This window comes from Bacillus rossius, chromosome 11, assembly GCF_032445375.1.
Source record: "Bacillus rossius redtenbacheri isolate Brsri chromosome 11, Brsri_v3, whole genome shotgun sequence".
In the NCBI taxonomy this organism is placed as follows: domain Eukaryota; kingdom Metazoa; phylum Arthropoda; class Insecta; order Phasmatodea; family Bacillidae; genus Bacillus; species Bacillus rossius.
Genome location: NC_086338.1, coordinates 27,332,022 through 27,351,522, shown reverse-complemented (window position 1 = coordinate 27,351,522; position 19,501 = coordinate 27,332,022). Strand labels below are relative to the sequence as shown.

The following is a 19,501-nucleotide window of genomic DNA, read 5'->3' as shown; positions in this document are numbered from 1 at the left end:
TGTTTCTAAGTTATGATCGTTCTAACTTATGACAGTTCTAAAGTCACGTGGATTTTTTTCCCCCCGAGATTTCTAAGTTATGACTGTTCTAAGTTGTGCGTTTCTAAGTTCCCTTTTCCGTTCCGTCCGCGGAATGACCGCTACCAAACGCCGTGCACCGAGGAATCAAGATGGCTCCGAGGACTGCGGAGGAGGAGATGAGGAGATGAGGAGATGAGGAGGGAGGTGAAAGCCCAGCAGCACGGAGAACCAACACCCCCCTCTCTCCCCGCACAAGTGGTGGAGCAGCGGAGTGATGGGCTGTGGGAGGATCAGGGGAGGGGGCCAACTAGACAGCTGCACGGCCAGTCGGCGTGTGTGTGGCGGTGCGCGCAGTCGCGGTGTCACAGGGATCCTTGGTGGGCCTCGTGTCTGACAGCCAGACAGCCAGCTGCCATGTCGTCGCTAGGTGAGTCACCCCTCTGCGCTCTGGGGGAAAACAACCACGATCATCTGGCGCGAACCAAACTTCATAAAGCCAATAGCTAGGGACCTGAAAAAATTCTCGCGTTCATTTCGTGTTACGCTAATATTCAAATAATTATACCTTAGTGCTGCTTCTGTCATTGGTTCACTGTTGATCTGGAGGACTGAGGGCCAATTAGAGACCCTCACTCATAGAAGTGTCGAATCACAGGCCACCCAGTCGAGCCGACTCACAAGTCAGCAGCCAATCAATGAACAGTTGGCATTTGCCCGAATGTGTAGAGGATATTGGAGTCTATCCTGGAGGTCATTGAACCCGCGAATTTTTCCGGTCTCTACCAATAGCATAATATGTACCTATAGTATTAACTTTTTCTTGAATTTTAACAAGACGGGCAGTATTTTAATAAAAATCCCTTGTCAGAAATCAGATCCAAAGCCACGGTTCAGAATATTTAAAAACAGGTTTTTCTTCCATTGTATAGTTTAAAATTTCATTATACCCCGGGCAGGGAATTCTAGCTGCGGGCGCGAAAACTACGTGTGGTTCGCGTCCAGAAATGTAGTTGAAAACACAATTTGCGTATATATTTCTCACGATCGGCATTATTTAAAAGAATCCTGTGTTGAATTTCATGTCCGAGTTTTTCATGTTATAAGCTTGTTTGCAACATGAGAACACATGAATGTGCTCTTTACCGTGGTGGGATGTTACACATCTCTGGCGAGTAGTGAAAGACACGCTAACATTTTTGACGTGACAACGTCTAATAAATCGACGAACGCCGGCTGCACGCACGAAAAAGTGTCCCGTAACGCTCATTGTCCCGTTACGCTCATGTACGCTTGCGCCGCATCTATCTCTCTTCCACTCGATTGGAACAAACATCGATTTGACTTTTTAGAGGCACATTAAACTTGAAACACTCCCATTCGTTTCCTACTTTTCCTAAAATCGTCATATCATTAACAGAATAACACAGATTGGAAGAAGTTAAATAGCAAACATGAATAAAAGTTATAGTTAAAATAATCTGTTCGTTAAAGTAATAAACATATATGAATTAATGAGTGCAAATAAAAGTAAATTTATCAATTAAATTGTAGATTTCATTTCACTCCTTCTTTGTATCCATACAAAATAGTGATAATTCAATAAAAATTATTCAATTTTATTCATAAAAGTATGCAATCATTTCATCAATGTTTTGTTATGACGTCACGTTAAACTATCGTCCGTAAACCGACTTTACAGACAACCAATTTTTTTTCTTTCTTTAGATGGCTGAAGCTGAAGTCTATTTGTAGGAGGGGTCCGAGTTAGGAAGGGACCTAGGTGCGTCTCAGGCCGAGGCACATACGCCTGTTCTTGCTAGGAGAGAGTATCGCGCGCTTAGGGGATTGGCCAGCCGTGGCAACAACTGAAGCCCCTGTCTTGGACCTAGTCTTGGAACAGACACTGTCGCAGACGCAGGGGAAACCCTGGGCTTGGTCATTCGAGAAGCCTAAGATGTACATCAAGTTCTGTCCCTGCCCGAACACGCCCGAATATTCACCTTCGGCCAACCTCGGGATTTGTTTTATTTTTGCGCAGGAAAAATGAATTCAAATATGAAAAGTGGTCGGTTAGGTTAGCTATATCAAAACACTTTAGAACACCATGGACGGTTAGTTAGGTTAGTATAGCTACGTTAAAATAAACAGAGAAATATAAATATATATATATATATATAAATAAACCCGAGGTTGGCCGAAGGTGAATTGTTCGGGCGTGTTCGGGCAGGGACAGAACTTGATGTACATCTGAGGCCTCCCTGGTCACTCGGGGATCAGTGGCGGTGCATCGTTCGGGCGAGCTAGATGCGCACTGGACACGCGGAAGGTCATATCGTCTACTCGGGGTCGTTGCCGTCTCTCGGGCTGAGGAGAGGAAGCGCTAAGGGCGACGCTGGCATGCGTGACAAGTGCCCAGCCACCTTTATGCGCAAGGCGGTGAGCGGGCATGGAGCACATTATTTCCGTCGAACTGCGCGCACCTTTCATTCCCATTATGCGACGAACCTGTTTAATGCCATCGCTGGACAGTGCGTAACAAAGCTTCGCGCAGACTTATTAGGTTGTTCCTAAGATATTAGGTATGAAACGTTACCACGAGTAGCGTGAAAATCAACCCCCCCCCCCCCCCAAATCCTTTTTAAGCTACGAAAGAAAGGGTTTTAAGTTCTTGAAGCTGTTAGTCTATGGAATGGGTGTCTGTTCTATAGAGTTGAAGTTGATATAGTTAGTAACTGGTTAGCAAAACAACCCGTAGCTCTATATAGGCAATCTAGCTAAACCCGTCCATGCTTCGCTGTGACTCAGTCTGAAATGAAATGAATAGGAAAGTAAATAAATCAAAGTATTCTAGCGAATATAGATTCACCGAGAAAACACATAATTCAACTCAATACAATGCTTTGTGTTGCTGTGGCTATGCTGGGGAATGAAAGGATAGGAAGAATTTTTTTCCTTCATATAAAGTAATATTTAAATTTTATTTTAAAGCTAGTGGATGGGCTTAGTTTATAGTTTTTTTTTTTGCAGAAACATAAAGATCAGATGGTTTACCAACTCTTGAGCATGCGACGTATAATTGTTCATGATAGAAGCATTCGTTTTGTAAATTCAAACCGCACACTTGCAAATATTGCCCATGCGTTTTATTGATAGTCATAGCGCAAGGCGTATTGGAAATTGAAGTCGCTCGAACTCGAACGCTATGTCGGTCGGAATGAGTGGTATTCGTGGAAGTAGTACGTATTCACCTTTATGAGGTCCAATCATAATTGTTGCTTAAATTAGATTGTTCATCAATTTTTATCTACCAATCGTATGGCATTGCATAACTTTGGCTGATTGATGTTTCGGAGTAAATAATTGGCACGCAAATTTTTCAAATCCAGAATGTGTGACGGTAATCCGATAACATCGAGTGAATCAAGAAATTCCGTTGGAAAATTCATTACTTCACTTTGGTTTATCACGGAGTCAATGGATTTGTATGTGACTGTTTCACCTGCGATTCTGTTTAGAATGATATTGTTCATTTCGTTTAAGTCAACATTTTTAGCCGCTAGAATGGCTCTTCCACTTACCTATGCGTGATTTAGATAATTTGTTTCGATACTTTGGAAAATCTTGTCTACTAATTCTTCTTTTGAATTGACGATATTGAAAAAAATAAATGGAGAAGTGATTTTTCTGTTTCTGTATTTGTACGTACAGTGCCGTTAACGACCTCAAGTATTTGTCTCGAAAATATGTCAGCTGTTGGATCGGTTTGAAGCTGAACTCTGATATTTGCGTTTTTTTGACAGTGCTGCAAAAAAGTTGAATATTTTAAACAGGCATTCAATTCATCAACTGGCGATGAGCGAGGTTTAAATGGAAGCGTTAACCTGCAGTCACAGGATAGTAACACAAATGCTCCACCAAATAACACATTATTTCTCTAGTCTTTCAATGTATCGTCTAATGCTTCCAATGACTTCTTGTGAACCATCTCGTAAAACGCGTACTATGGCAAGGGAAACAAAAGACGGCAGTAAAAGTTTTTTTTCTCACGTGCATTAAAAAAAAATTACTTATTCATTCCGTGAAGAGTCTAATCTCCTTTCTCGTTAAACTTTCCAGAGAAAATTATGTTATAAACTACATATTAGCAAAAAAAAAAAAAAAACAACTAAAAATTCTATTTTAAAACGCATATTTATTCTTTTCCAGAAACACTCAGACATTTATATGCTTATTTCTAACCGAACACCATAAAATCAAAATTCACGCTTCTTACTTTGAAAATGACGGACTTCCCGGAAAATGTACGAATTTTTATTTTTTAAAACTTTTAATATAAAAACACTTACGTATTGAAATGCAACGGTGTGTCAAAATTTCAAGTCAATCGATAGCATAATCTTAGAGTTTTGCGAGCACAAATATATGGAGGCTGATAGATGATAACATAACCTCACTTATGTAATTACAATTGAAAAAAAAATTAAAATAACACGCTTTTATAAATAAACCAAACTAAAAAGTAGAAAATAAATAATAGTTTGAAAAACTAAAAAAACACGCTTTTAATGAAAATCCAACTAAAAAATAGAAATAAATGTTAATAAATTTGAATTTAAAATAGTGTAAAATAAAATAAAATGTTATTTAAAAAAAGCGTAGGGTGCATGGTGTCAATAGTTATAATTATTTTATTGACATATATGAGTAGAAGGATTATCATTTTGATAATATCATAAAAAACATCCCACGCTTTTTTTAAATAACATACTTTTTATTTTACACTATTTTAAATTCAAATTTATTAAAATTTATTTTCTATTTTTTAGTTGGATTTTCTATAAAAGCTTGATTTTTAGTTTTTCAAACTATTATTTATTTTCTACTTTTTAGTTTGGTTTATTTATAAAAGCGTGTTATTTTTATTTTTTTAAACTGTTATTTGTTCTAATCTACTATTAATTCCGCGATAACTATAAGTATGTAACTGTAATTATTTTCCAAATTATTAATGTGTACAGCTGTATTGATAGTCAGTGAAGCGTTCTACATTTACGTAACAGGAATTTTGGGAAGGATAAGGATTGAGAAAGGATGAGGAAAGGACCTTCTCAATGAGAGTGTATAGAATATGTGAGAAAAATTATGATAGCCCGGACTGGGATTAGAACCCAGAGCCTTTCAATGACATGTCTCGGCTGCTCTACCATCGGGCGCTCGATGTACGATAAATATGGAACAAAGCGCCCCACGCTTATATTTCATTCATTATTGTTTTAAGCTTATTAAAAAAAATATATATATTTTCCACTTTTTAATTCTATGTGCTTTAAAAGCGTGTTTATTAGTTTTTTTAAACTATATTTATTTTTCACTTTTTAGTTTGAATAGAAGGATTGGCTAGGTCCCAGACGAATTACAGTTGGATTTACGGCACCAATCCCAAAATGTGTTGAAAAGAAAACAAAAAAATAAGTTTTTTCAGCCGTGGATAGGATTAGAACTCACGACCGGCGAATACGTGGATTGACGTCATTGAAGACCCGCGCCTTAATTCGCTCGGCCAACAAACCAACTCTCAAGAGTATTATAATAATACCAATACCCTGAGTGCTCGAGCTGGAAGGTAGGTAGACGGTACGCATGCGCCGACTGCACGGGTGTCTCACTTGCTCTCACACAGGGGCTGGGTGAGGAAATTATTTAATCCTGTCGATCCTAATCGGGATAATGAGATAAACTTATTAAATTAGTGTATTGTCATCAGTCCTCGATAAGTGTACGAAGTTTAGATTAAATTTGTCCGTTTAAAGTGGGTCAAAATCGAGTGCAAAGGAGTCGGTTACAAACATACAAATAAACATAAAGGTGAAGCTAATATAAAGTGTGTAAAAAAGCGTGTAAAAACTCCCACGCCTTCGTCGACGAGGAAAAGTTTGGCACGCTGTTGTTTCAATCACCGCCAAATTGGAAAAAAAATCTAAAATCAACATGTGTAGACATTTTACACACTTTAAAGTTGTTATTTTTTAAAAGTGTTTTGTGCAATTCTGATAGATTCACAAGCTTAGTTAAAATAACAATAACTCACTCTCATTTTTCATTTTATTAAATGTCACAATATTTAGTAGGCTTTGTTTATATCGCGCCAAAGACAAACTGAAAGAAAAGAGTTCGCACATGAGCGAAATGGTTTTTATTTACAATGTGCGAACTCTTTTCTTTCAGTTTGTCTTTGGCGCGATGTAAACAAAGCCTACTAAATATTGTGAAATTATATAAACTGACAGAAATCTTATTTTTCAAATTGAATAGTGGAATAATCTTATCAAATTAGTGTATTGTCATCGGTCCGGGATAAATCTACAAAGTTTGAATGAAATCTGGCCGTTTAAAGTGGGTCAATCGCACCCAAAGGAGTCGGTTACAAACATACAAACAAACAAACAAACAAACAAACATACAGGTGAAGCTAACATAAAGCGTGTAAAAATTCTTGAACGTAACTTGTTAATACACTTGCAGAGGACTCCCTGTAGCTGGTGCATGCAGTGAGCTGCAGCGAGGGTAACTATAGCGGTACATACCTCCAATTGCACATGCGCTATGCACCGCTATGGTTACGGCCTCGCTGCAGCTCACCGCATGCACCAGTCTTGTTCAAGCGTTATTTCAAATGATATATAAATGTAAGGTTATGTTATACTTCTTTAGTCACGTTAGGAAAAAAAAATATATTGAACTTTAATATCTTCATAGGAAGACTAGTAAATGTTGCTATCATGAAATGCAGTATGTTAAACAAATATGTTAACATATTATCAACTTATTATTGTTTAACTTCTTTAAAACATAAAAAAAAGTTTGATATCCATATGGGAAAAAGGTTATCGGAGAAATTAAAAAAATTAAAGATTTGCATGCACCTACTCCATAACATTTTATCTCCATCGTGTTTATTAGACGCAAAATTTCTCAAAAATAACTTAAGCACATTAACTTATTTTCGTTTGGAATCAGATTCCGATTAAGTTCAGTATTTTATAGTATATAGAGATATTTCAAACTCCCTAAAAGAAATAAAAAAAATCCTCTTACGGTGTTTGCTATCATACAGTCCGAAGTACGATATAAACAGTTAAGACTCATGCAGAAGCACACTTATTTCTTCTTCGATTTTCCCCCCATGGTTATACCGAAAAAAAATTGGGAAGTTAAATTACGGCGTAGATTAAACCATAATACAGTTATCTGCAATAAAGTAATACTCATCGTTTATTTGAGGTGAATTGTTCGATGAAACGTCCGATGTTTTGTTGTAATTTTTAACAGGCTAATAACAACCACGCGTCAAGTAGAGTGACGTGGCGTAGTGGTAAGGCACTGGACTCTCATTCGGGAGGACAACGAGCGTGAATCACGTGCCAAGCGCCCTGGTTACGGCAGCCGAAACCACAGCGGGCTGATTACGAACACAACATTCTTCGTTCAACACTGTACACTGAAGACGTTCCGGCGGTATATAGCTACCGTAACCTCTGAGCATGAACACACGTTTCGGACGGTTTTTATCGCAACGGCGCTACGTTATATAAACACATATTTATCAATTGGTGGCATGAAACAAATAAGAGTTTAGCGATGTAATTAATTTATAAAAAATATAAAATATAAGAAAATTTAGTTGTATGATTTTTTTTATGATTGCTGAGATCTTAAGTATCCAAACCTATTTTGAGTGAAGTTTAACGTGAACTTATCTGAGGTTAGGAACTGTAACGGTGGTAATTATATATATATATATATATATATATATATATATATATATATATATATATATATTTATTTATGTTTGCTATGACAATACGCAGGAATCGCAACATTGCCGTCACAAATTAAATTGATTCAAATTTAAATTCAACAATTATAAAATAAAATACCGATACTTTAAAGACATAAAAAGAGATAACCTCTAAAAAAAAGTATATTTAATTTATCAGTGAAAGACCATTTTTTATATTTTAATAATCAGTCTGTCTCATCCCGCTCAGGTACCAACAGCCTGACTCGTCCTGTTTAGGTACCAACAGCCTGACACGTCCCGCTCAGGTACCAACAGTCTGACACGTCCCACCCAGGTACCAACAGTCTGACACGTCCTGCTCAGGTACCAACAGCCTGACTCGTCCTGTTTAGGTACCAACAGTCTGACTCGTCCTGTTTAGGTACGAACAGCCTGACTCGTCCTGTTTAGGTACCAACAGTCTGACTCGTCCTGCTTAGGTACCAACAGCCTGACTCATCCTGCTCATGTACCAACAGCCTGACACGTCCCGCTCAGGTACCAACAGTCTGACACGTCCCACCCAGGTACCAACAGTCTGACACGTCCTGCTCAGGTACCAACAGCCTGACACGTCCCACCCAGGTACCAACAGCCTGACTCGTCCTGTTTAGGTACCAACAGTCTGACTCGTCCTGTTTAGGTACGAACAGCCTGACTCGTCCTGTTTAGGTACCAACAGTCTGACTCGTTCTGCTTAGGTAACAACAGCCTGACTCATCCTGCTCATGTACCAACAGCCTGACACGTCCCGCTCAGGTACCAACAGTCTGACACGAACTCAGGTACCAACAGTCTGACACGTCCTGCTCAGGTACCAACAGCCTGTTACGTCCCACCCAGGTACCAACAGCCTGACTCGTCCTGTTTAGGTACGAACAGCCTGACTCGTCCTGTTTAGGTACCAACAGTCTGACTCGTCCTGTTTAGGTACGAACAGCCTGACTCGTCCTGTTTAGGTACCTACAGTCTGACTCGTCCTGCTCAGGTACCAACAGCCTGGCTCGTCCTGTTTAGGTACGAACAGCCTGACTCGTCCTGTTTAGGTACCAACAGTCTGACTCGTCCTGTTTAGGTACGAACAGCCTGACTCGTCCTGTTTAGGTACGAACAGCCTGACTCGTCCTGTTTAGGTACCAACAGCCTGACACGTCCCGCTCAGGTACCAACAGTCTGACACGTCCCACCCAGGTACCAACAGTCTGACACGTCCTGCTCAGGTACCAACAGCCTGAAACGTCCTGCACAGGTACCAACAGCCTGACTCGTACTGTTTAGGAACGAACAGCCTGACTCGTCCTGTTTAGGTACCAACAGTCTGACTCGTCCTGCTTAGGTACCAACAGCCTGACTCATCCTGCTCAGGTACCAACAGCCTGACTCGTCCTGTTTAGGTACCAACAGCACGACTCGTCCCGCCCAGGTACCAACAGTCTGACTCTTCCCGCTCATGTACCAACAGCCTGAATCGTCCCGCCCAGGTACAAACAGCCTGACACGTCCTGCTCAGGTACCAACAGCCTGACTCGTCCTGTTTAGGTACGAACAGCCTGACTCGTCCTGTTTAGGTACCAACAGTCTGACTCGTCCTGTTTAGGTACGAACAGCCTGACTCGTCCTGTTTAGGTACCAACAGTCTGACTCGTCCTGTTTAGGTACCAACAGCACGACTCGTCCCGCCCAGGTACCAACAGTCTGACTCGCCCTGTTAGGTACCAACAGCCCGACTCGCCCTCCTCAGGTACCAACAGCCTGACTCGTCCTGCTTAGGTACCAACAGCCTGACTCGCCCTGTTAGGTACCAACAGTCTGACTCGCCCTGCTCATGTACCAACAGCCTGACCCGTCCTGCTTAGGTACCAACAGCCTGACTCATCCTGCTCAGGTACCAAAAGCCTGACTCGTGTTGTTTAGGTACCAACAGTCTGACTCGTCCTGCTCAGGTACCAACAGCCTGACTCGTCCCGCTCAGGTACCAACAGCCTGACTCATCCTGCTCAGGTACCAACAGCCTGACTCGTCCTGTTAGGTACCAACAGCCTGGTCGCCCTGTTAGGTACCAACAGCCTGACTCGCCCTCCTCAGGTACTTACAGCCTGACTCGTCCTGTTTAGGGACCAATAATCTGACTCGTCCTGTTTAGGTACCAACAGCCCGACTCGTCCCGCCGAGGTACCAACAGCCTGACACGTCCAGCTCAGGTACCAACAGACTGACTCGTCCCGCTCAGGTACCAACAGCCTGACTCATCCTGCTCAGGTACCAACAGCCTGACTCGTCCTGTTAGGTACCAACAGCCTGACTCGTCCTGTTAGGTACCAACAGCCTGACTCACCCTTCTCAGGTACCAACAGCCTGACTCGTCCTGTTTAGGGACCAATAGTCTGACTCGTCCTATTTAGGTACCAACATCCTGACTCGTGTTGTTTAGGTACCAACAATCTGATTCGCCCTGCTCATGTACCAACAGCCTAACCCATCCTGCTCAGGTACCAACAGCCTGACTCGACCTGTTTAGGTACCATCATCCTGACTCATCCTGCTCAGGTACCAACAGCCTGACTCGTGTTGTTTATGTACCAACAGCCTGACACGTCCTGCTAAGGTACCAACAGCCTGACACGTCCAGCTCAGGTACCAACAAACTGACTCGTCCCACTCAGGTACCAACAGCCTGACTCATCCTGTTAGGTACCTACAGCCTGACTCGTCCTGTTAGGTACCAACAGCCTGACTCGCCCTTCTCAGGTACCAATAGCCTGACTCGTCCTGTTTAGGGACCAATAGTCTGACTCGTCCTGTTTAGGTACCAACAGACTGACTCGTCCCACCCAGGTACCAACAGCCTGACACGTCCTGCTCAGGTACCAACAGCCTGACCCATCCTGCTCAGGTACCAACAGCCTGACTCGTCCCGCTCATGTACCAACAGACTGACTCGTCCCACCCAGGTACCAACAGCCTGACACGCCATGCTCAGGTACCAACAGCCTGACCCATCCTGCTCAGTTACCAACAGACTGACTCGTCCCGCTCATGTACTAACAGCCTGACCCATCCTGCTCAGGTACCAACAGCCTGACTCGTCCTGTTAGGTACCAACAGCCTGACTCGTCCTGTTAGGTACCAACAGTCTGACTCGTCCTGTTAGGTACCAACAGTCTGATTCGCCTTGCTCATGTACCAACAGCCTGACCAATCCTGCTCAGGTACCAACAGCCTGACTCGTCCTGTTAGGTACCAACATCCTGACTCGTCCTGTTAGGTACCAACAGCCTGACTCGCCCTTCTCAGGTACCAACAGCCTGACTCGTCCTGTTTAGGGACCAATAGTCTGACTCGTCCTATTTAGGTACCAACAGCCTGACTCGTGTTGTTTATGTACCAACAGCCTGACACGTCCTGCTAAGGTACCAACAGCCTGACACGTCCAGCTCAGGTACCAACAGACTGACTCGTCCCACTCATGTACCAACAGCCTGACTCATCCTGTTAGGTACCAACAGCCTGACTCGTCCTGTTAGGTACCAACAGCCTGACTCGCCCTTCTCAGGTACCAACAGCCTGACTCGTCCTGTTTAGGGACCAATAGTCTGACTCGTCCTGTTTAGGTACCAACAGACTGACTCGTCCCACCCAGGTACCAACAGCCTGACACGTACTGCTCAGGTACCAACAGACTGACTCGTCCCGCTCATGTACCAACAGCCTGACCCATCCTACTCAGGTACCAACAGTCTGACTCGTCCTGTTTAGGTACCAACAGACTGACTCGTCCCGCTCATGTACCAACAGCCTGACCCATCCTGCTCAGTTACCAACAGCCTGACTCATCCTGCTCAGGTACCAACAGCCTGATTCGCCCTCCTCAGGTACCAACAGCCTGACTCGTCCTGTTTAGGGACCAATAATCTGACTCGTCCTGTTTAGGTACCAACAGCCCGACTCGTCCCGCCGAGGTACCAACAGCCTGACACGTCCAGCTCAGGTACCAACAGTCTGACTCACCCTGCTCATGTACCAACAGACTGACTCGTCCCGCTCAGGTACCAACAGCCTGACCCATCCTGCTCAGGTACCAACAGCCTGACTCGTCCTGTTTAGGGACCAATAGTCTGACTCTTCCTGTTTAGGTACCAACAGCCTGACACGTCCTGCTCAGGTACCAACAGTCTGACTCGTCCTGTTTAGGTACCAACAGACTGATTCGTCCCGCTCATGTACCAACAGCCTGACCCATCCTGCTCAGGTACCAACAGCCTGACTCATCCTGCTCAGGTACCAACAGCCTGACTCGTCCTTATAGTTACCAACAGCCTGACTCGTCCTATTAGGTACCAACAGCCTGGCTCGCCCTTCTCAGGTACCAACAGCCTGACTCGTCCTGTTTAGGAACCAATAGTCTGACTCGTCCTGTTTAGGTACCAACAGCCTGACCCATCCTGCTCAGGTACCAACAGCCTGACTCGTCCGTTTTAGGTACCAACAGTCTGACTCGTCCTGTTTAGGTACCAACAGACTGACTGGTCCCACCCAGGTACCAACAGCCTGACACGTCCTGCTCAGGTACCAACAGTCTGACTCGTCCTGTTTAGGTACCAACAGACTGACTCGTCCTGTTTAGGTACCAACAGTCTGACTCGTCCTGCTCAGGTACCAACAGCCTGACTCGTCCTGTTTAGGTACGAACAGCCTGACTCGTCCTGTTTAGGTACCAACAGCCTGACCCATCATGCTCAGGTACCAACAGCCTGACTCGTCCTTTTTAGGTATCAACAGACTGACTCGTCCTGTTTAGGTACCAACAGACTGACTCGTCCCACCCAGGTACCAACAGCCTGACACGTCCTGCTCAGGTACCAACAGCCTGACTCGTCCTGTTTAGGTACGAACAGCCTGACTCGTCCTGTTTAGGTACCAACAGCCTGACCCATCATGCTCAGGTACCAACAGCCTGACTCGTCCTTTTTAGGTACCAACAGACTGACTCGTCCTGTTTAGGTACCAACAGACTGACTCGTCCCACCCAGGTACCAACAGACTGACTCGTCCTGTTTAGGTACCAACAGCCTGACCCATCATGCTCAGGTACCAACAGCCTGACTCGTCCTTTTTAGGTACCAACAGTCTGACTCGTCCTGTTTAGGTACCAACAGTCTGACTCGTCCTGTTTAGGTACCAACAGACTGACTCGTCACACCCAGGTACCAACAGCCTGACACGTCCTGCTCAGGTACTAACAGTCTGACTCGTCCTGTTTAGGTACCACAGACTGACTCGTCCTGTTTAGGTACCAACAGTCTGACTCGTCCTGCTCAGGTACCAACAGTCTGACCCATCCTGCTCAGGTACCAACAGCCTGACTCGACCTGTTTAGGTACCAACAGCCTGACCCATCCTGCTCAGGTACCAACAGCCTGACTCGTCCTTTTTAGGTACCAACAGACTGACTCGTCCTGTTTAGGTACCAACAGACTGACTCGTCCCACACAGGTACCAACAGCCTGACACGTCCTGCTCAGGTACCAACAGCCTGACACGTCCTGCTCAGGTACTAACAGTCTGACTCGTCCTGTTTAGGTACCAACAGACTGACTCGTCCCGCTCATGTACCAACAGCCTGACCCATCCTGCTCAGGTACCAACAACCTGTCTCGTCCTTTTTAGGTACCAACAGTCTGACTCGTCCTGTTTAGGTACGAACAGCCTGACTCGTCCCGCCCAGTTACCAACAGTCTGACTCGCCCTGCTCATGTACCAACAGTCTTACTCGTTTTGTTCAGGTACTGTTACCTTTACCAAATACTGAACATCTTGTGTTTCTGGTATGTTGGGAAAATGAAATTTTAATTGATTTATGAATGATATCTTAAAATTTATTCTTTTTAAGTGCTACACTGACGTTACACGTTACTCGTCCCGCTCAGGTACCAACAGTCTTACTCCTCCCGCTCAGGTACCAACAGTCTTACTCGTCCCATACTTGTACCAACAGTCTGACTCGTCCCGCTCGGGTACAAACACCGCGTTAGTGGCACTGAATCGGCAACCAAGTATGCCGGGATGTCTGATCTGCTCAGTTACGTTGCTTTTTAAAGTTGTGTATTTGCTCACAGTTTAAAATTAAATTCAAAATATAATTGAATTTGTCTGTATTTAAAATGCTTTATAAAGTCAAAATATGTTTTTCAAAGACTTAAATTAAAATTTTTATAATAAAATTCTAGCATTAATTGTTTGCATGAAATCACGTCATATATAGTTCCGAATTGATTGTTTGTTCGGAGATCATCCATAAATGAATACAATTGTACCTTTACCAAATACTGAACATCTTGTGTTTCTGGTATGTTGGGAAAATGAAATTTTAATTAATTTATGAATGATATCTTAAAATTTATTCTTTTTCAGTGCTACACTGACGTTACACCACAATTAATTCTCTTAATCTATGCTATTGTTGAAATATAAATTGGTCTTCACGATGATAAAATCATTAAATAAGGAATTATTTAATTTTAAATACCATTTACAAAAAAAAACTGATGATAGTTATTTAACGAAATATTTTGAAATTGTGAGCCAAATTAAGAAATTATAGATCGAAACTGGTTAAGACCTTGTTTTAACCGTTTGATTTTAAACCTGAGTTATAAGAAGCAAGCCACGCGAAATCACGGAAGCGCTAGCCACACCTGTTCAGGAGGGTCAGGCTGCCTGGAGGTTTGCACTTACAACTAGCGTCTCTCTGCCAGGGAAGTGTTGACTTTCTGTTGCAGCGTGTTTCACTTGGCATGCGCTCATCTTGTATAACATCTTCGATGTTCACCGTAAGTATTATCCTTGAGAAGTATGCAGAACATTGTTTAGTAGGTATAATTTTAATTCGGTACTTTTAAGGGTTAATTGTGGAGTCTACATCAATTCTGAATGTAGCACTAGTCGTTTGTATGGTAATTAGTAGGGACCGGAAAAATTCGCGGTTTCGATGGCCTTCAGGATAGACTGCACATTCCCCTGTACACTCGGGAAAATAACGCAAGTTCATTGGCTGCTGACTTGTAAGTCGTCTCAGCTGGTTTGTCCGTGATTCGTTCCTTCTTTGGTTGATGGTTTATAATTGGTTGAGATTCGTCCAGATGAACAGTGAGCCAATAGCAAAATCATTATAAAGGTATATGTATTTGAATTCTAGCCTATCGCCGAATGAATCCGCGAATTTTTCCGGTCTCTAGTGATTAGTAAAGTGATAGAAATTACGGTTATTTTACGAGTATAGCAAGTGAAATAAACTTAGAAGTCTTCGCAGTTCCAGAGCTGAATCTTCGTATAAACTATACCGAGTGCTGTTTTCCGGTTCAACAATGTAGACACTCACGTAGAAGGAGGGAGAGCATGTTTCGATAATAGTTCAAGTTTGTGTTCAAGGTAAGCAGCAAACTAAGGTCCCATATGTTTTTACGAAGATATCTATTACTTTATTCAGATCCCTGGATTATTTGTAATTACAAGGTGAAAAAAATCCTTTTGCTGACGTGTTTATTTATTTTTTCAGTATCCAACGGAACTTACTTTACAAATATTCCTCGTAATAGTGTACAAAGAAAACATCTTCTGTACTTTTGCAAGAGATTCATTTGGAATCTAGTCGCCAAGAAATAGTTTGTAACACTACAAGAAAGATATTGTAGCTTTGTACTACGCTTTAATATGGTTATTATTACATATGTGAAATACGTTTTTAGAGTAAATACTATTTCATTACGAAAATTGGAACACAAGTTTATATTTTAAATTACGTTTCATTCAAGCATAATTATTTTAAAACCATGTAAAATTAAATCGAATATATAATTGGAATTTATTTTGTGGTATCGCGATTTTTAATGTGAGCTATTAATACTGGAAAACTATTCAGAGAACGGTTTACACGTTACTTTAACTACATATTAGAGGTACTGGGAGAACCCTATTTTGTAGTGATACAGTTGCGTCATTGCATTTTTTTTTACTAATTACATGATTATTTAAGTTCCATTTACAAAAAAAATACAGTGTAGACGTACGAGGATTAGGCCTGTTAATGTGGTAGCAAAGTAGACCAGAATTACACGTATTCCCGTACTTAATGACTACACCACATCTCTCTCGCCACGTCCTGGAAAACCCTAAGCAAGCGGTGGACAATAATAAGCGGTGTGGCCAATAAGGCGCAACTCGGGTTCAAGGTGGGAACGCCTCCGACCTTGATATCGGCCAATGATCTCACTTAGTGGCTTGATTACGCGAGGGACAGTTGAGTCTGGCCTGGAGCTAAAAGAACACGTGAAATGCATAATCATAGCTCTACTTATTAGTAATTACTAGAGACATGCAAAATTCGCGGATTCATTTCGCGATAGGCTAGCATCAAAACAACTATACCTTCGTACCGCTTCTGCGATTGGCCCACATTTTATCCGGGGAACTGTGAGCCAATGGGAAACACTAAACCAAGAAAGTGCCGAATTACGGACAGCCTAGTTGAGACGTCTCACGCGTCAGTAGCCAATGAACAGGTGTCATTTTCGCGAGTATTTAAAGGACTGTGGAGTCTATCCTAGAGGTCAATGAATCCGCGAATTTTGCAGGTCTCTAGTAATGAGTAGATACCTGAAAAATTCGCGGTTTCGATGGCCTTCAGGATAGACTGCACATACCCCTGTACACTCGGGCAAATAACGCAAGTTCATTGGCTGCTGACTTGTAAGTCGTCTCAGCTGGTTTGTCTGTGATTCGATCCTTCTTTGGTTGTGGGTTTATAACTGGTCGAGATTCGCCCAGATGAACAGTAATCCAATAGCAAAATTATCTAAGAGGTATATGTGTTTGAATTCTAGCCTATCACCGAATGAATCCGCGAATTTTGCAGGTCTCTAGTAATTAGTCCAAGAAACGCTGTCGTGAGGTCTACACAACCTTTAAATTTTATCATTAACTGCAAATCTTCCTTCTCATGTGTCGTCTAGGACAATAAACTAATCTCGACTCATCGTAAGTTTTATGTTTTATACTTTCTTGTGAAGAAACCCAATATTTGATTTCGTGTAGATAAAACATTACATGAATACTAAAAAAAAGTGATTAAGATGCAGAGTGCTTAAAAGAAATGGGTATGAAATCTAAGTTGAAACCTTTAACGATATGTACGGCTGCTAGTATTCGATGATTTTATTTTGAAAGGCATGTAGTAGTGCAACTAAATGCTTTTATAAAACCACTTTCATCCAGTATGAAATGACGAAAAGCCACTAGGGATCATGTAAGTACCATTTCACAAATTTAACCTTTATTGTAATCTCGGTAAAGAAGGAATACAATTAAAACTTGAGCACTAAATTGTATTGATAATCATGATGTGTGATATGTTGGTTATAGTACCCTTTGTGTTAGCAGCAAGCCAGGAATCCTATTATCAGGTGTTCAATGGAAGGTCGAGGCAAGTAAAATGTTTTCCTTGAAGCTGTACAACCGGCAAAACTTATTGAAATCATGCCACAGATGAAAACATTTATGTTATTAAGTCGTGGGTATAGGAAAATATATGTATTTTAATAAAGGCTGGTTCAAATATTTGAATAACTTTTTTCATTTTATTTTTAATTAAATATTATAAAAGAAGCAGATTTATATTACAGTTAAAATAAAGAATTGTTCAGAATTATAAATTTTTTAGGGCTAACTTATTGTTCAGAGAAAAGATTTATGTAACATTAGGTAAATAAATAAATATTTGCATTTATTAAATATTTTAGAAAATTAAATTTAATAACATATTTTTAAAATAATTATCTTTCGGCAAGATTTAAAAAAAATGAAAACTTTTTTTTATTTCGAACACACAGCATTGTAAAGTTATTATAACTTCATATCTACATTAATAATAAACCTGTTTGAGGAAAATAGTCTGTACATTTGATGAAATGAAGAAAAAAACTTTTGGAAATGTCTATGTACATTATTGAGAAATCAAACAGCCCAATACTTGTCACTGGCCATCACTAAGTCACTAAATCACTAAACATATAGTTTTAGAACATGAAATACATATGTGCGAAGTGGTAAAAATTCAAATAGTAATAAATTACTATGTTCAAAAAATGTAAAAGTTTTACGTTTTGGAAGCATGAATGTGGGAAACATAAATTTAACAAATAATACTGGTTACTAGTTTTTCCAGGAATCTTCGTAAATTTACGGGTACTGAATTTACTAACATCGAACGTGAATTTACAAGAATAATGGCGGAGTAGTAACAGACCCTTCAAGAAGTTGTTGTCAGCAGCAAGAATTCTCTTCTTCATGTTATGTGAGCCATATGCGGTTTTTGGCGTAGTTTCAATAAAAAAACAGTTATTTGGAACTACGAAATCTCTTCGTTTATTTTATGCGCATTCTTCTATGAAAAGTTCGTAAAATTACTGAAATTTAAAACTGTGAAAAAATTCTCGTTATGAGTCATCAGCTAAAATTAGGTTTTTTTTTGGGAACATACAATGCTTCCAATGTGTACATTAGGTATTTAATCTGACCACTTTTTTTTTCTGGTTACTCCATGCACAATTTTCCTACAATTACAAGTCCGGAGTGATTACCAAAATATTTGTTACAAACATTTTTAGAAAGTATGACAATTTCAGTAAAAAAAAGGAGGATTTTGGATTTTTTTTGACCGTTATATTTGAATATTAAATACTGGTCTACAGGTCTGCCGTCAATTACTGGCCAGAACTTTACTGGACAAGAAAAACAGAAAGAAAGATGCTCATGGAACAACCCTCATGGAACAACCCTCATGGAACAACCCTCATGGAACAACCCTCATAACTTTAGCCTTCCGCGGTGTTCTGTGTCCGTTTGTATTTCGAGTTACTTTGTTTTTTTTTATTGGTGTTACATACCAATCAAACAAGGGTATTTTTCTTTGTTAACCCGGCGTCTGACCGAAGTCTCCGAGTTACATGAAATAATTGTGTTTTAACTAAAAAAATTTTAAATGTTTTAATTAAATCATGTTTTATAAAATTTAAAATTTTTCCCGAATTTCTATCATAATAATTACACATTTTAAAGATGGTAACTAAAGTTTAATTTGTAACAGTTTGTTAATTTATAATTCGAAATGGCGGAAAACATTTTGGCGAAATTTTTATTAAAATTGTATTAATAATTGTTTTATTAATTTTAAAAATTTCCCATAATTTTCTCATGCCTATTACACGGGCGTGGGTAACGTATCACGCCATTACACGCAATCAGGAGTTGGCTGACCGGACAGTTAGCTGTGTCCCTAGCCCTTAGACTCGGCGCTACTGGTGCCGCACGCCGATCTCCCACATCATTCTGGGACCCCTCACGACACCCAGAATACCCGCGATGGAGAAGTTTATACGTGCGAACTTCAGAAGCACTTTTCTGGAATGGGAATTTAAATCTTTTTGGGAAAAATAAAAATCCGCTTCTTTATTGTTTCAAACACGGAGTTAATAATTTCCAAAGGTGACGCACCACAACGCCGAAATACCACAACGCCGAACGTACAATAACGCCAAAAACCATAACGCCGAATGCCAAATTGACTACAACGCCGACAGCTAGAAA

The 19,501-nt window shown here is 41.1% G+C and overlaps 1 protein-coding gene across 1 annotated transcript in view; it reads left to right on the top strand.

The window, feature by feature from the left end:
- The first annotated feature begins 368 nt into the window (after nt 1–368).
- LOC134536722 (proton channel OtopLc-like) overlaps nt 369–19,501 on the top strand; it is a 380,858-nt gene continuing 361,725 nt past the window's right edge. Inside the window, exon 1 of the mRNA XM_063376602.1 lies at nt 369–448. Within this exon, the coding sequence (XP_063232672.1) occupies nt 436–448 (13 nt within the window). The 5' untranslated portion in view covers nt 369–435. The remainder of the gene's footprint in view (nt 449–19,501) is intronic.